This window comes from Molothrus ater, chromosome 7, assembly GCF_012460135.2.
Source record: "Molothrus ater isolate BHLD 08-10-18 breed brown headed cowbird chromosome 7, BPBGC_Mater_1.1, whole genome shotgun sequence".
Lineage (NCBI taxonomy): Eukaryota > Metazoa > Chordata > Aves > Passeriformes > Icteridae > Molothrus > Molothrus ater.
Window position 1 is genome coordinate 24,490,391 of NC_050484.2, and position 18,674 is coordinate 24,509,064.

Sequence of the window (18,674 nt, forward strand, 5' to 3'; positions counted from 1 at the left end):
TATCTGCACCAGAACTGAATTCCTCTCCCTGCAGAAATCTACAATCCTGCTGGTGGGCACTCAGAGAATTTTCTAATGCAAAATAAATAAATAAATATTCAGGTAAAAATATCTTACATGAAAAAAATATAGCTGAGCTCCATTGTTTCAAAAGGCCTGCTCAAACCAGGATGCTTTACCTTTTAATATCTATCTAAATATGCATGTGTGCAGAAAACCTATAGACTAATTGGAATCATATTTGTTTATCTACTGACTATTGTATACTATATTGTAAATTCCAACATTTCGCAGTTCTCAAGCTGCCATGCAGAGAAAGTCAGTAATAAATCCTTCACTCTTACCTTTTCCACATTTTCCAAGAGTTTTATTTCTTTGAAGTGTCTTTGATTTTTATGTATGTATAAAATTCAAATATTAAAAAAAGAAATCCCAGTGTAAATCCCCCCCATAAACCAACATAAACTCCCCTGTGCCAATAAAAATGCACATTTAAGGGGATGGGCGGGGATATCTGGGCTATAGATTTATTTTTTTTCAAGCTAGATCACCTTTATCTAGTTTAATGTTTTTTCTGTTACCATTTAAAATTCAATTTCAGGTAGTTCTTCATCATATCAGAATAGGATGCATCATTAACTCTAAGAGGATGTTTTCATTTGGCATCTGCTATTTTCACCAAATGTCAAGGCTTGACATTTGCTATCTTTATCTGGTTTTGGTGTATCACTCATACTGAGATTTTGTTTCTTCTTATCTGATATTGATTTCAACTGTGACCAGCTGTGTTGCTAATAAAATCAACAGGCAAGTATCTGGCATTTAGTTCTTCACTGCTAGAGGAAAAGAACCCAGTGACAAAAAAAAAGTAGAGAGATACTTTTCAATTAGGATGCTCGCCTGTATCCTCGTATTATCCACCTCTTAGTACTTCTCTTGATGTTACATTTCTGATTGATTCCCTCGGGGAAGTCTCCATGGAAATCCTTGCCTCTCAGATGAAATATTCCTTCTTGCTCTCATCCACTGCTTCCTGGAGAGCGGGGTCGTTTTTCAGAGCGGCGTCGGCGCTCTCGGCGAACTCGGTTCCCTTGGCCTCGTTGGTGTGGTAGGTGCCCTTGTGCCTGTACATGTAGCGCACCATCACCACCAGCAGGCAAATGAGGACGAATACCACGGCAGCAATCACACCTAGGGGAAAGAAACCACTTAAATCTATCACCAGTGGTAAACTATGAGAAGTGTTGCACAGCAAGACATCATGACCTGAGTCGCTGGGTAGGGAAAAGCCCATGTGTCATAAGGGTTTGTATGTTGCAGTGGCCAGAGTCAGAACATGCTGCAAAAACAAGATGGGATGTAGATACTGTACGAATACTGGAAAAATTCTCACTAGCTTTCTTTTAAATCAATGGCTTGATTTGATTGAACATATTGGAGCTAAAAGTTCATTTCAAAATGAGGAGAAATAAAAGAACATAAAGGAAAATCAATAGGTTTCCTTCATCCTTCTGGTAACATAAACCCGGGGTGGGGGGTGCTGCAGACAACCCAACACTGCCTTCTCAAGTGTTCTAAATTTCAGGAAATGTTCAGGGCACTGAGCATTTCATAGGGGACATTTAACAAGTAGCAGGAGCTGTGTGACTGGAACTGCTCTGTATTTGCAAGCTGCCATTTCATTCTGTGCTCTAATTAAGAAAGTTTGATTGTAATGAATGTGAAAGTGACACCTGGCAGAAGGAAGAGGTTCTGGGTAGATCTTTCTTGTCTCCTGAACTAATTTCCAGCTATGTGTTGACTGGACAAAAATTTCTATAGATGACCTCAGTGTGCATAGGACTAAATGGTGAATGGAAACACTCTAGTGAAAAAAAGTAAATTCATGATCCTTTTCATTGTGAAAGGTAGAAGTCCATAAAAGAGACAAGTTCATGACAAGTCCATTCTTAAAAGACCTACAAACTCTATCCCTTTCCTCCCAGATCAAATTATTGACTTAAAAATTCTGACAAATTAAGTATTTTGAAGTTTATTCAACTTGTGTGAACTTTTAATTTTTTTAACATGATTTTTTAAAAAAAAATTTAACATGATTTTTTGCATGTATCCAGGATGTGCTTATAAACGTTTTTACTGTGATTCTGTATGAGTACATGATACTGAGCTGATTCTATATTCATATGAATCCAGGAATAAGCCAAATATTAAAGAAATACACAATAAAAAGAACTTGAACAGAACATTCCTAGGGCTTCCTCTGCTGTCAGTGTGTGTGGGGTCATTTTTTATAGAAGTGAATTTTATGTTTTGTCATAAGAATTCCTCCCTGGAAATGCATACTACTTTGCAGAGACAAGGAGGGGAAGGTGGAGAGTACCTCTTTTCTACTTCTTATATTCAAGATAAGTGGCAAGAGTGGGTATCTCCAAAGCTTTAGGTTTATCAGCATCAGTAAACTGAGTGTGGATACCCTACTGACATAAAACCATAGGAACAGACAGAATATTAACAGGGTAAATAAAGATTATAACTCTGTCTTTAAAGATATAGTCTATATAATGCCTTAACATTATCCCCCAGATTTCATGGTGCTTGGTTCTGGAAGGTAAAGTTACTGCTAGCAGAAATGAAATCGCTTATACAAAGAACTTCAAGTTGAAAATAATATCATGGTTGCACCATAGGCTTCATCAATTTTTAGGACCTCAGTGGTATCCCTTGACACAAGAGGCTCTAACAGGCTTTAGATGTAGCACAATATTAATAAGCCTAGGGGACTAAGTACAAATCAATTTACCTGCTACTTGTTCATAGAAAGCTGAAATTAAAGTTACAGGAGATGGGACCTGAGGGAAATATAGCAGAACCTCACCAATTTGCACTAATGATTGGTATAGCCCCTTGTGAATGACTGAAATTAGTGTGTTAGCATGGAAATGAACAAACACAATAAAAATAAAAAGACAGGTTCACTCCGTGAATGTAGCTTTGCTCATTTATTCTGACAACTGTATTTAGTTTAAATGCATGAGAGAGCTTTAATGGAACACCAGGAAATAGAGTGGTGAATTCTGCAACAATAAAGGGTCAGCTGGTATAAGCTAACATCGCTCATATCAAAGGTGCTGCACCAGTTCTGTGCTAAAGGACAAGCTTGATCCAGTGAATACGGAGGGAAATCAGAGACTGACTTTTCTGCTGGACTGCTTGGTATTTTGTCCGAAAATGGGGAATGGATGGGGGTGATGCTGCTCAGTATATGGTTTGTGCTCATTAGCTCATCTTGTTATCTTGCCAACAGCCCCTCTGGGAGCAGATTTCCCACTGGCCTAATTAACTCTAATTGTGCCGCTCCTGTTGTCTTGTCAGGGAAGCAGGGGTTTTGCAAAATGCAAGAAATCAACAAACCTGCTGTTTTAATTCTTATGGTGCTGCTACTCACCTCCAATAACAGCCACATCTGCTCCAGCTGTGGGGCTCTCCACTTCTCCATCTATAAATAGAATAGAACATAAAAAAATTAATCATAAAAAAGAAATTGGAGGAGCAGTGACTGTACCGGCAGTTTTGTATTATTTTAACCTGTGAAACGTGGAACTTAATCAATATCTCTTGTTAGCAAAAGACATTTATGAAAATTCACATTAGAGTTAGCCTTACTGTAACAGTTTTCTGCCATCACAGTACTGGAAAAGAAATAGCTAGCACATTATGCAAACTATCATGGCCCCCAGGGAAACACCTACTGTGTATTATGAGCACTTACCTGTAACATCCTCCAGTGAATGCTTAAATTAAGAGCATTTAGGTACTGTGATTATTCTCAGAAAGGTAGTTTTGGGAAAAAAAGGGTTGATGTCTATTTATTTTCCCATTTATGGCTCTTCAGAGCATGGTCTGGATCTTGATTTGGTGCAAATTAATCTATGTGTATTGATTTCAATTAGTATTTATTTATCTGTAATGTCCTGTTTTTAATGTTTGCATTTGTTTTCTTTTCAGCTCACATCTGAAATCACGGCAAGCCTCTCATGTGTGTGGTATAAAACATAGTCCCAACACAGAGTAAGTCTGAATTCAGTGCTGATAAATCAAATAACATAATTGCATTATAACTTATTAGAAATTTTATTTGAAATTTCCCTTTGGTAAATGCAGTACATAGAAACTTTCTCTGGAAAAGGTGAAAATGTAACTCCAAATCCTCTCTAAAGTGACACTATAGTTGATACCTGGGTTGCTTTTTGCTGTATCTGTATATATGATTCAAGGACAAAACACTATCAGCAGAACTCTCCTTGCTCATTCCAGTCTCTAACATCAGCCAGCAACAAACTGAGAAGATCTGAGATTCAAAGCATCCACCTCTTCTCAAACATGGAAGGTGCTTTTTTTTTTAGAAAGTAAGAGCGCTTTTCTCTCCCCTAGAGATCCTTCCCACATTTTCTTCCATCTATATACTGATGGAAAGATTGAGCACATCTTCTGTAATTTAAAAACTCTTATTATGTCTATGTCTATTCAAAATCCACGTGCTCAGAAAAGATTAATTGCCTCAAGGTCAAAATGCTCTGTATTTCTTCACACACCAAATACATGCTGAATGCCAAAAAAGCAGGCTCCTCTGCAGCAATCAAACACTTGAAGGTGTGAATTCCAAAGTGCTTCCCAAGCCACACAGCTTGCTGCCAAACATTAATTCCAGATCAAATTATTATCCCCTTAATTAAAAAAAGGTTTATGAGTAACTCTCTGCTCATACCTGGCATTCTTAGGTGCCTCTCAGATTCAGATAACAAGCAGGTGCCTTATCTCTAGGACTTACCATCACAGTGCTTTTTGATAATGGATTACAGTATCATCACTTTGCAGAAAAGTCTTCATTTCCATCTTTCTAAGTTTGCAACAGAATGCAGGACTTATCTTGAGCTATGGTACAGCTGGCACTAATTTGCTAATCTGGCAGTGCTGTGACCTCCAGCTGACACCCTGATGTGGCTTCTCTTAGCACAGCTCCCATTTTACTGCAAGAAAAGAACGAGACTGACTACTCCTTTGTGTGTGTCTCCTTTTGGCCACAGAACAGGCTTGCTGTCCTCCCAGACTGACTTTTGCTGCATCAGTTGGAGTGCCAGAACATTGCAGCTACCACCAATGACCAGACAGTCAAGGTCTGCTCCCCAGATCAGTTCTGGAGCAACGGTGATGTAGAGCACAGAGACACCCTTAATCCCTGTTTCACTGTCTCTGAAATTTCACTTTGCCCAAAAATAGCTATGTGATTTATGGCAGTATTACAGTATTGCTAGGCAGGTGTGAAAGTACTGGCGTTGTTTGAGGTTCAAGCAGTGTCGTCCTTCCTGAAATATGGCTGAGGAGCACGCAAGGCATGTGTGATGGAATGGGACCATCTTCCCTGAGCAGGAGTTAAACAGTGGCTGCTGTCCAGAAGGGAAGCTGTGCTTGCCCAGGAACCTCAGCAAGGCCTCTCTAAACTCACTCTGTGTGAGAAATACAGTGCATTACTGCACTACTGAGGACTGCGTCTTCACTTTCTGAGGCAAAAAAGACATCCAGCTTCCTGAAGGAACCTTTAGCTCAGCAATGGCTTTGGCCTTCTTGTACCTTCTTTATTCTGCTCTTCTTCACATGTAGAGTCCTCAGAGGTCTGTGTTTCAATAGCTGCTGTTGCACCTGTATTGACTGTTTCCCTTTGTTTCAAGGACATCTTTTGTGTTACGTGTTGCTATATTGTCATAGCAAAACTTCCTCTCCCTCTTATATTGGCCCTTGTCCAGCTACAATCTGGTTCTGAAAGTGCTTGAACAGTTTTGTTATTTACTGCCACTGGTTACCCTGACACACAGAAATCAAAAGAGTGTGGGGAAACATGTTTTTCATAAAATTTCTGGCCATCAGAATGAGTTGACCAAATCAAGAATAGAACACACAAATCAAATTGTCTGTTGCTGGAAAGTATGTTTCTAAAAGCCAGAATGATAAGAAAGAAATGCTTTTGTGTCATGACCTGACATTCATCAAATTCCAGTTTTGCTCATAAACTTACAGATAAGAAATTTTTGCAATAGAATGACAATTGCTACCTGTCTCATTCTCATCAATCACATCCTGCTGAGAAGGTAGCAGCTTGTGAAACTCCCAGAAATATTCCTGACTTAAATACTGCAGGCAGATCTCTGGCTTTGTTCTTCACAGGTGGCACACCAGTGCAACTGACTTGTATGTTAACATAGCCAGTGGTGACTTATTCCTGCTAATTTGTTGGTAAATTTGTTAAACTACCTCTTTCAGGTGCAATTTCCAATAAAACTTGATTTTTATGGATTTTAGTAGTTCTCCCCCTCCCCTTTGTTTTAATCTATCCCCTTCCATTTTGGCTAAGGAACACTTGTTTGAAGTGGGCAGGTCCAGCAGTGAAAACCTTTGCTTGAGGTTCAGCACTCTCCTGTTCTCATCATGCACTTTTCTGACAGTTATAATGATTTCTTTTGTTCTATAAATTGCAAATCTGAACCACTAAAAGCCATAAATCACTTCCTGCCCCAAAATTCTGACACTAGCTTTAAAGCAATTATTTTTTTAACATATACACTTGCTTTATATCTGAGCTTCATTCAAGTAGATCTTTCCAGTTCTTCTTTACAATGCGTTTAAAATGCCAAGGACTAAATGTGCTTTGTGGACAGAAAGTAAAGTTTTGGCATGATTTTGTGACACCAGAGAACAGGTCTTTAAGGAAAACACAAAGTATAATGGCAGTCCTTATCAGCGAGCAAGACTTCTACTTTAGAAGCCTAACCATGTTAAGACATTCCAACTGACAAGCTGTTCAACTTATATGGTGGTGGGAAAGGGCATATTCATCCCCCAAGTACTTTCTCCCATTCAGCATAGAAAGCTCAGAGTTTAGGTTTTTTTTTCTCCTTGCAGGAAACAATACTTTTAAGTGATTCTGTGGCTACTATCAGTGACACATGGAATAAACTTGTAGAAAGCTTCAAGCTTTCTAATTTTCAGGCATCATTTCTGCCGGCTAAATTTCCAGAAAAAAATCCAGTATTTTTACTCTTAGTGGTTCTGCATTCAGGATCTTAGTCAACAATTTAAGCACCTACATGTTTGATTGCTATGGATTTACACATGGGAAAAGCATGAAAGGAAAACCATACCTGCAAGGGGATCCCCATTTGGCACATTTGACAGGAATGCATGGGAATGACCCTACAGGATAGATCTAATCTACTGGTGTGAACTGCCAAATCACTACTGTGCAATCCACAAGGACAATTTGATGATGTCACTGTAGACCTTACCCCAGACTTCTCAAGGCCTCTCCAATTTCCTAAAATAAAGTTCCAGACTGAAGCTGGCAGTGTTGAGAAGAGAATGAAAAGCCCAAGATTACAACTCACATTGTCATGGTTCCCATGCATGATGGGTGATCCTGCATTTGGGAGTTTGTCAGGCTAAGTGAATATACAGATATCTGTGTGTGATAAGCAGCTCTGACAACAGAGGTTTCAAAGCCACTTGACAGCAGTCAGGCAGCACTGCTCCTGCTCCTGTCTTTCAGGATCTTCCTACCCACATGCTTGTGCTTTTGATTCTTAACAACCCCAGCATCTCTTATCACCATGCTCCATTGCTGACTGCTAGGTTACAATCTCAGACAAAGCCTTGGCTGCTAAATTACACTCAAGTAGGTTTTTAAGTGCTTTCTTGTGCAACCCGTTCTCTCTCGATGTTCCTGTTCATTGCCTGAGAAGTGGTTGAAATTCATTCAATCCATGTGAATGATGGGTTGAAATCCTTAAGGCAGTCATTTCCTTCTCAGGGCTTTCCTAGGCATGCAGACTAGGAAACACACAGGAAGATTTCAACTTGAATCAGCTCACCTGATCAGTTTATGAAAATCTGCTGCTAATGGGACTTCCCATGTGAGGAACAACCCACCCTTACCTCAGTGTATCCAGGGATACCACCCCAAATACTGGCTGAGTTGTTGCAGGCAGTGCTGTGTAAGCAGTCTCTTGTAGGCTGAAATGTGTCTTTAGAATTTGGCTATTAAGTGTTTAATTGTTTTGTCTTAAACATTCCTACTATCTATCCATGCATGTCCAGTAAACAAGGGAGATGTTCAAATTGAATGATAGTTCATGAATCCAGTTTATGGTTCAGGCCAGATAGAGATGGAATTCAGAGGAGGGTTTTAACTCAGTACTGATTGTTCTTTGCTTCTTCCATACATTTGAAAAATAACTTTGGTTACAGTAACAAGACAAATGAAATGCAGTTTACTCAGTAATATAGAATCTAGTACATTTTTCTCTATTTTTTGGCTTGTATCAATTGATCTAGCACAACATACCATACTAATCCTGCCTTATTTTTAAAAAGCTTAATTTTAAAAGAGGACTGCCTTTTTATGTAAAGAATTTAGGTGAGGTTCTAATTGTCTCCACTCAAGATGATACTAAGGTATTTGACTGGGTTCAGTAAAACAAACTTCTGAAAGCACTGAGGAGTATATGGAGTCCACCAGGCAGCTTTTGCTGTTGTTAAAAACCTTTCCTGTAACTACTGCAATTTAATTTTTTAAAATATTCTTTATATAAAAATGTATTTATCATAACTGTTCCTTTCCAAGGGGCTCTTTTTGTTCTTTGTATGCTCTTCTGCAGTCATGGTTCCTCTTGACTGGAAAAGCAAGTCCTAATGTGTCCCTGTTTTCTCCACTGATGCAGGACTTTTCTTATCACACACTTAGTATAGAAAAACTAATGAAGTCTTAACACCTCCATTGTTTATGCAACTATGGTATGTCCTCCTTGCCCTTTGGTTTATATTTGTGCCTTCCCAACACACTGCATTCATGAGAAAATCATTAATCTATTAACCTCAGCACACCAATTTAATTTACAAGCTATAGTTAGAACTGGTTCACTGCAGCTGCGTCTGTAAAAATGAGTCGAACCAACTTCTGAAAACTTCATGTTAGAAATATGTTAATTGCTCAAGCTGCTCTCTGGCCCGTTACAATATCAGATGCATCACACTGAGGCCATTCTGAGTGAAAAAAAAGTCATTACCTATTTTAATATTTGCCAGTAAGTGTGCTGTGCCCTGCCAGAGCTGGCATCTCTTGTCCCTAAGGGTCATCAGCCTGAACCCATCAGTTTGACATATTCAGCTGAAAAAGTCATCACCATCTCCCATTAGACTATGAAACACATTAAGGCTGCTCTTTCAAAATTAAGGAACAGTTTCTCATCTGTCAATCTGGAAAAGAGACAGAATAATTTGGCTGCCATTTGTATACCAAATTATTACAAGGAAAATAATGGTGTCATGTAACAACAACAATCACATGATCTTTTGGACAAGTAAATGGATTATGTTGAAAATGAAAGTTACATCATGCAGATTAAAAATACCTATGAAATTAAGGGTTATTTTTGTACTGGGTCCAATTCTCTTGTTATCCCAGCTAAAAAGCACTTTGTCATTAATTCTAAGCAGACAGTTTCATTCAAATAAAGGTCTGTTCAAGATTTTTGACACTTTATAACATAGAAAGGATAAAAATCAATGATCAAATTAGTTTAATTAGATTGTCACATAATTTTAATCTCATTTGATTCTAGTATACAGCGTTAGCAAAATAGTTTTTCACCATTCTAGAATGTTATGGAGTAAATAAGAGAAAATCTGTTTTACAATGTTTGTGGAAATAGTGGTTTAATTTACACACAGTTTCTCCTTAGGTGAAGCTGAATTGCCATTGGGTCTTGAGAAAAGCAGAGATGGAGAGATACACTAAAAGTCATCTTGTCAAAAAATAATCATATGATATCCCTTAATGATAAGAGGGAAAAGGAGAAAATATTAATGAAATTTGGGAAACTATTTTAGGTTAAAAATAATAAGGATATTTTAAAAGGAAGATATTCTATATTTTGAAATTAAAAAAAAAACCCACATACCAAATTTAAAAAGAGGAAATAATTGTTTTAAAGGAGTATATAAACTAAAAAAGCATACGGATTTTTTTAAACTAACTTTTTCATTTATCCCCCAAAAGAACTGAAAAAGAACTGACAGTGCCCTCAAATTCCCCTTTCAGTTTGAACAGTTTGAACCATGTACTGGATTCTTTTTTTTTTTTTTTTTTTTTAGTTTGAAGTTACTGGAGACTTTAACTTCATTGCTCAGGGTTGCTGAACCCTGAGAATTGCCACCAATTCTGATGGCAATTAAGTCCATCTGGCAAGTGTATTTAAATGGTCAACACCCCCTTACAAGTACTATAATGTTGCAGTGACCAGTGTTTGCTGTGCTCCTAAGGGAAAGCTGCTCAATGTCTGAAGACCAAATGTTGCCTTCTTATCATACAAAGCTGCATGAAGTGTGAGAACCTGGAAGAAAGTCCAATTTATTGAAAAAATGCTGCATGTGGCTATCTGGAAGTTGTGTCCTGTTTTGTCTGTTTCATATGTACAGTTACATCACTGCGAAACTTCCTTACTCTTCCATGGAAATAAGTTGATGTAACCAGGCCATCATTTACATTTTTCCTCTATAGCTGTCACAGCCAGCTCATATACAACATCTTCCTGGAGAAGATAAATTGACCTGGAATTGTTTCATTGAGAAAGGAGTGACAAATGGAGTATGAATCAATCTCTCACATACAGTCCATGATTAGGATATTTTCCTGCCTTTGCCTCTCCTCCTCCGACCTTTTCCCTCTTCATCAGAGCAGAGTACTCCTTTTGAAGGCTTTATAATTGAGAAGGTTTTGAAAGAAACACTAAATATCCAGTGAATCTGATGATTCTTGCTAATTTCTGCCTGACTTTCCTCCAAAGTCAACAATTTTAAGTTCTATTCATTTTTGTTGAACCAAAATGGGAACAAACTAGCCATTTGCTCCTTCACTGAGGTCAAAGCTGAAAAGACAGGAGTTGCTGGCTTAACTGGTTAATCATTGCAAACTTGCAGATGACCATAGGTAATCCAAGCAGCTGACCTCAGACATAATGAAAGCCCATCTCATGACCTGCAGCTGATATTTATCTTATAATTCTCAAGAAACAGTTAATGAAAACAGCATACCCCACTGATCTAAACTTTTCATGTTAAAAACATAAGCATAAAAATTTGAGTCAGAACCTTTTAATGAACAGTCAGAGGCTAAGAGATCTTGGATAGGTGATTATTCCTTCCCAGTCCCTTGTGTAAGTGGTTACATGAAACAGTAAGACAACTTAACTGCTAAACTGCTTGTAATTATTTACCAAGACAAGCTTTTAATTTGTACCTCACAGGTCTAGCAGCCTCAGACCAGACTTTCAAGCCTTTTGATTGTTTCTTAAGAGGATAAGGTGATCTCTGTTTCTTAATGTTGTTGTGCTTGATTTTATGACCGAAATAACTTCTAAAGATTAGGTTTTGGTTTACATTTGAAACATACCCTCTTTTATGGACATGGCACTAAGCATTTATGGATTTGGCACGAAGACAAACATTAGTTAAAATTAGTCCCCTTAACTAAGACAGTCAGAACTACTTGCTAGAATTTGAAACATTTTCATCAAACACATTCAATAGCATTTTTGCACTGATTTTCTCTGTTCCTGCTATCTGCCTGACTGTCCTTTTATCCTTCACAAATTTTGACTCCATTATTCAACTCCAACTGTTTTTAAACGAAAAGCAGGCAAAGATAAGGACTGCTTCAATTTTCATGAAAACTGTAGACTGGAGAGAAAAGGAGACCAGAGTAGCCCAGCACTAAAGGAAAGGCAGTGAGGACTCAGCATTTTTAAGCTCTGTTTAGCAGCAGTCAGTAGTGCAGTAACCTCGAGCTTTCCAGCCATCAGGGACACGGATCCAGAGACCCTGCAGCTGCCCCTCCCCATGGGGAGCTGCTGAGGGAGGGAGCCTCTATATACTGGGGGTGGGAGTTAGGGGGCATAGATCCAAAAGCAAGAGTGTTCCACTGACTCTGTTGCTGGCAGAAAACTGATTTTAATAAACACAGACATGCTGAGATAGAAACATGGCCACTATTCTACTGAGGCTGATAAATGCCTATTTCTCATTGAGATGCAAAAGCTTGACCTTGTGCTTAAACTAGAACTGATATGATCAAACTACACATAATGTCACCTAGAAACCACCTAGAAACTAGTGAAAGCCTGATAAGTAATATTGTAAGAGTTCAAAGAATGTAGCACCAGGCTCCTATCCTTAAAAAAGTATAATAATTTTCCCAACATGGGCAGGTTTCTTCATTTATGCTCATTCCCACTGTCAATATTTTGTAGCAAAGCAGTCCAACAGGTGATAATTCTTGGAAATGGGAATTCTCTGTGCTCTGTCCCCTGGCTTATTTGATATGAATTGTATTCAGCTCCATCCAGCTCATACACCAGTGCTTGCCTAAGGCTGTCTACTGTGCATTGCAAGTGGAAATGTCAGGTTGTTTAGCATATGTTCTTCAGGGACACAGAGATCTTTCCTGGAGCACAGATGAGATTAATATTATTAATGGAGATATCTGTAGTGGAAACAATCTTCCAAATGCTTTGAATATTGAGCATATTAAACAAAGAAAATAAAACATATTGAAACACCTTAGAAACTTGCAAGGCAAATAGTAGCTCAGGGCAACAATATTTCTTATTTCCCAAGGTTTCTTCAATGAATATGGAGATTTCTTCTGCGTATTTGCTCTAAAGACAAAGGCCACATTATTATCTGAAAAGCATTTACGTATCAGTGCAGCTGTCTGAACAGAGTTGAGGAATTTTAGCAAAACTTCTTTACGATCTATCATTCATCTGAGCTATTCTAGACAAATTGTGCAATAATTGTTGGGGAAAAAAGGAAAAAGGATCATTTGTGCATTATTTTTGGACAACTGTCTGGAATTATTTGGAAAATAGCATATTGAACACATTAACAGAGCTAAGCATGAAAAGACCTGCACTGAAGCCATGTACTGAATGTTGTTCAGCACAGATTTACATTGTGAAGTTCATTAACAGTTTATTGCTAATGTCAAGGACCATGTAGGTGGGAGGCTAATAACCAGCCTGACGAGATGTTTGATGCTGGAAAGGAGTCTGTGTGAGCTCAGCTGTCTCCACAGGTGCTACAGGAGGATCCTGATAGGCAGCTGGTCGAGATGATAGCTGTGTGTCTCTTCAACTGGAGCTATTCCGTTCTGTTCTGTTCTGACATGCCTTCTTCCAAGAAGATCTATTCAGCCTCCACACAGTGTGGTGAATCCAGGAGTATGGTGTGGGAATTTCCTTCCCATCAACCAATAAGCAAACTTAGAATAGCTTAAAGAAGCCTAGATTTCTAGAGTCTATAATTAGGGAAAACATTATTGTTAACACCTCTTAACCATCCCTCTCCAAAGCTTGTGCTGAGGGCTTAACCTTGCTATGAGGTAGTGAGACCCATTTTTTGTTGCAGAGCTTTCAACATGCCCTGGTCAGAAGGGCCTGATATCTCCTGTAGGTGCTTAAATGGGGTCTTACCCTCTGTGTTTTCCTGTTAAGTTGGAGTCATGTTTATGGAAGGAAACTAATCATGCCAAAACTTGATGCTGCTACATTCTTAAGTAGAAAAGAACTTAATTTAGTTTAATCCCCCAATAAGAGTCCTTTTTACTGTTCACTTGAATGGCTTTCTGTAGACAGTGTTGACTTACATGCAACATGGAAAATTACATTAATTTCCAAGGCTCTTGTTTCTCTTTCAAATCTGGTTGAGACTGGTCAGTGGACCCAAAAGTTCCTGATGAGAACTGGCAGATGGATGAGCAGATGATTAGGCACACAGATAGACAGCAGGAACACATAAGACTCATCTCATTAGGAAACTGGGCTGAAAACAGAAGTAGCAGTGGGTACTTGGATAATATTCATATTCTGGTCACCAATTTAAAAAATGCCATGTTTTTGAAACCATTTCAAAGCTCGTAGATGACATCCTTAGTCGTTTAAACAGCAAAGGGAAAAACAAAGGAACATTGCTGAGACTTTTTTCCAGCTCCTTTTTTTTTTGGTCAGAATGCTACATTTTTTTATAGTTTGGATTGCATTTTAAGCCTTTAAAGCCAAATTCAGCTTGGACAGCCCTAGAAATTTCAATAGAGGATTAATGTGTGTCATTAAGCAAAGAAATATGGTCTAGTAGTTTTCAATAGCAACAAATGCTTGCTATGGTATTTCTCTGATCAACATAATTTTCACTTACTGTAAAGCCTTTGGGCTGCTCCAAGTGTATGAAATATCCATGGAGGAAAGCTGACAGTGAATTGTGATTTGAGCTGGCCACTACATTCCTGCAGCAAAGGGCATTCTTGTTCCTAAACATTTTCCTTCCAAGCAGAAAACCAGCTCATCAAAAGGAAAGCCTCTTCCCCCATTTAATATTGATTTATTTATTCATATTTACTCTTTACTTAGAAGGCTATTTACTTATTGGCAAATTGATTCAAGTCAATCTGTAGTCTGACTGTCATTAACAGGGAGAGGTTTGCTAGGTGCAGACAGAGAGGGCAAAAAGCAGGAATGCTCTTTTGAGTGGTTGAAGTACATCATAAATCTACCTGCAGGGAAAACAAGTTCCCCAGAAGAAAAGCATAAAGACAAAAGCAGCTGGTTAAAGCTGGAGACTTCTTTTCTAGAGTGCTCTGAGCAGAGCAGAGAACTCTGGACATTCAGAGTCCAGTGACTCCTTTGAGCTACAGGAGCTCTAGAAGGCCATGGAAAGAGTTGGGCTTGGTATTTCCTATGTAAGATTATATTGGAATGCACTAAAAAGTCAGGCCCCTCTCTCAGCTGTCAGATGGGGACCCTAGAGCAGAGCTGTCACCCTGTGCCATCCTCCCTTCAGAGGTGCTGCTCCTCCACAGCTGCATCAGCAGCCGTGGGGCTCTGTGACCAAGCAGCAGCAGCAGCACTCACTGCTGGCCCTGCTGGCTCAAAGCAGGGCACTTTCCCAACACACCAAGCGAAACACCGAGTGGTTCACACCCAAGGTGGGATTTGCAAGAGCTCTCGCTGCTAAACTGCTTCTGCTTCCTTTGAAATCCGTTCTCTCACACATTCCACCTGCTCAGTTGGGCTGGTGGTGGAAGTTTTGAAAACTCCATTTTATGAGTGTGAGAAACATGATAGAATCAAGCCAGAAACATAATATATAGCCTCTGTACACCTTCTCTGCTTTCCAACTTCCTAGTTTAATTCACCAATTGATGCTGCCTAACAGGTTGCAGAAGTCTGCCTTCTCAAGCAGTCATGAGACAGCCTGAAAATTTCTCAAAGCTCTTCTATTTACCACTGCCTCCAGAGAAGTATGCTTTGGAACAGTCTCATAAGGTCAAGTTATCCCACTGAAACACCTATTACTATAAAGAGAATGAAAAGAAAAAAATAAAGAAAAATGAACAAGCCAACAGCAGCCGCACAGCCCTGGAAAATATGAAGTCATAAGTAGAGTTCAGCCAGAGCAGACTCCCATTAAATTTTGTTTAAGAGCCAAGTTCCACCCTGAGATATGTGTGAGCTGCAGTTTATTTCAGGGGGAGCTGTGCTGTACTTCATGCCATGGCAGGGCTTGGACACAAGTATGTATCTGTTACAAGAGAGGAGAAAAGCCCACTTCCTTTTTGCATTTTTTTGTTCTGTCTGCATAGATCAAATGGAAAACTTAAAGGAGTGGATAAAACAGGCCTCAGGCCCCAGCTTCACAGGGCCTCTCTGTCAATTTTAATTCCTTCTTCCACAAGACCTGAATGTCTGCCTTTCTAACTCCACCCAGCTCCTTTCAAGGGATGTGGCAGTCTTTCCCTCTTCTCCTGCTTTGCCCACGAGAGTTAAACACACAAGCTGCATGGAGCTCCAAGGACTGTCCTTGTAGCTTCTTTGCTCTTGAGAGTCCCCTTAGGAGACAGCCAGCAGGAAGTGCTCCCTAGGAGATGCACATGCTTTATAAAGAAGGGTCATACACAGCAGTCTGCCTTTAACTCTTTAAGACCTCACACTGGATATTTTTGCCTGAGAAGGAGGAGGCCTGATTAATGAGGAGGGAAGAAGGGGTGCAGAGATATTCCCTACCCTGGCTGCATTCCAAGACAGGGACTAGGCTTACCAGCACCTCTGTGCCGTGCAGGGTTGCACAGCTGGCTTCAGACAAAAGCCTTTATCATTACTGGGATGGGCAGCTGCTGCACAGATGGAGGGGACAAAATGATAAAGTCATGGTCACACAGCCCTGCAGGCACTGGAGTTGCCTGGAAGCACTGGACAGAGGAGCTCCCTGCTCCCTGCCACCAGCTGTGCATTCAAGTAATGCTGAGCTTCAAAGGTTGAATTCTTTCAACTCCAAGTTAAAAGATCTTGTTCAAGAAGAGCAGCAGACAAGGCTCAGTCCCGCCAAGCGCCAAGTCTGGATGTGAGCAGGAGGTTAAAAGTACTTCATATGAGAAACTCTGGTAAATGCAAAAGCTTTTATACCCCAAGGCACCCATTTAAACACTGAATTACTAATTCTGGCTCAAAACTTTCCCATTCCTCAGATCCCTTGATGGTTGGCCTGTGCTTTAACTCTCCATTAAGCATCTGCTACTGGCTCTAGTGGGTAAGACAGCCCATCAGCTCCATGCAGAACTTCCATGGGCAGAGATTAAAAAGATTTTAAGTCCTGGTTAGTCAAGAAAACCCAGCACTATCAGGATCAAACCCACATTGGCCATCACTTGTCATGGACTCTGCAGCAGGTGGGAAGAGGTGGCACTGTCCCTGGGAAAGGAAGTCTCTTTTCCTTCATGCTGGTGTAACCTGACAGCTGGTGAGGGCTAAGGGAGACACAGGCAGCTCTGCTAATGCTACAGCATCACTTCATTGTGCAATGGCAGTGAAACAAAGGACAGGGAAAATTGGTACCAAATCCCATTAGCTAGAAGATGGATTGGGAATATCCCAGCAAGGCTGGGGAATGGAAAAGACAGATGTGTGTGGCCCTGGGAGTCTGGAGAGACATATAATCCTCGGCCCCAGCTGACATGCCATGGCTTTGTGCCTGTTAAGGGAAGGAGTTTGCATTTCTTGCTACATCTCCTCTCACCAAGGATATTTTCAGTGGAGAGGGGAGTGGGAGGAAATTATCCTCTAAGGGATATGGATGCTCATGTCCACAGACAGCAAGCTGGTGCCCTGAAGTGCCAAGTAGTGGAAAACAAAATCAATTGCAAAGCTGAACACCCACATTTATCTGTATTTCCCTGGCGAACTTCCCACGGCCACCCACAAGTCCTGGACCTTGCTCTGTGCTGCAGGCAGCAGGGCATGACTGGGGAGGGTTGGTGCCCAGCTTCTTCTCAGGTGTGAGCTGTGAGGGAAATCACTTGGCTAGAAAAGGGCATGTGCTACTTGTTCTGGTTTCCAAGTCTCTTTTTCTCATTCAGTGAGGAAAATCTACCTTTCTCTTCTGGAATAAATCACAGACACAATCTTCAATTACAGAATATGTGCTTTTCCCCCTCCCACATCTCCCCCCAATGACTGCTGCAGTTTCATATCTGGCAAAAATAGCCATCCAGACCTCCAAAGGGAGGAGCTTGTATTTCTCCCTCTGGCCATCTTCAGCAGCTGCCAGCTCTGCAAGGCCCTGGGGCTGCACCACGATTGAGGTGGGGGAAGATTCAGCCAGAGATTTGGTACTCAGGTCACTTAAAAACAGCACAGTGGGAGCAGCAGCATGGAAATTACACTGCTGTCTGTTCTGATGCTGGACTCTGGAGAAAACAGGACACAGGATATGCTTCCTGTCTGGGGAGGGCTTGTAGCAGCCTGGGAAAGAAGGCATGACCTTTTCCTTAAAGGAAATGCAATTTGTGGAGAGGGAGGAAAAGTCCAGGCTGCATTTTTTTCTTAGAAGCAGTGTCATGCAGCTGTACCTTATCTCACTTTCTCCCCTGTGTTCAAAGCTGATCTTTATTTATTAAACGATGCCACATTTTAAAGAGTTTCATACGTCTCTGCCAAGCCATTGTTGCTCCAGTCAGTCATGAACCTTCTGACACAAGTCAGAGGCTGTCACAATGAAAGGTTTCATTCATTGCAAGCAAAGGAAGCCAGAGGAGGTACCTTGAGAGCAGAAGGGCTCAGCTCATGCTCTGCTTCCAGCTCACAAATGGTTATGTCCCCGGGAAGCTGAGATTAAGCATCTCACACAGAACGTGGGAGGAGGAAGAAGAGTCTTTGTCTGAGATTCACAGATTTTAATGGATTCCAGAAGGGAAATCCTTTAACCAGGAGCAACAGCAAAGTTCAGAGAAATGTAAAAGCATTTATCTCGCCAGTTATGTTCCTTCCTGCCAAAAGCAGGAGGGGTGATTTACTCCTCCTTGGTACAAAGAATCCCTTATGGATCATTAATCCACAGGGGGAATGAGCTCAGGAGCTGCAGACATCTTTTCTTAATGTGCAAGAACCTTGAGTCAGCAGGAAGTTTTCTTTGGGAGCATACAGGATCAGTTTATCTTTATTTGCTCGCCACTACCCCCAGTCTTCAATAGTGTTTCCTACAAGAGCACTAGCTACCATTCATAAATCACTTTGCCTTCA

At 40.3% G+C, this 18,674-nt stretch overlaps 1 protein-coding gene across 1 annotated transcript in view; it reads right to left on the reverse strand.

Moving 5' to 3' along the window:
• Positions 1 to 316: 316 nt before the first annotated feature.
• The window catches only part of GYPC (glycophorin C (Gerbich blood group)), a 28,221-nt gene continuing 9,863 nt past the window's right edge, over positions 317 to 18,674 (reverse strand). The window contains exons 2-3 of the mRNA XM_036386346.2: positions 3,446 to 3,496; positions 317 to 1,191 (exon numbers count right to left, since the gene is read on the reverse strand). Of these exons, the coding sequence (XP_036242239.1) occupies positions 995 to 1,191; positions 3,446 to 3,496 (248 nt within the window). The 3' untranslated portion in view covers positions 317 to 994. The remainder of the gene's footprint in view (positions 1,192 to 3,445; positions 3,497 to 18,674) is intronic.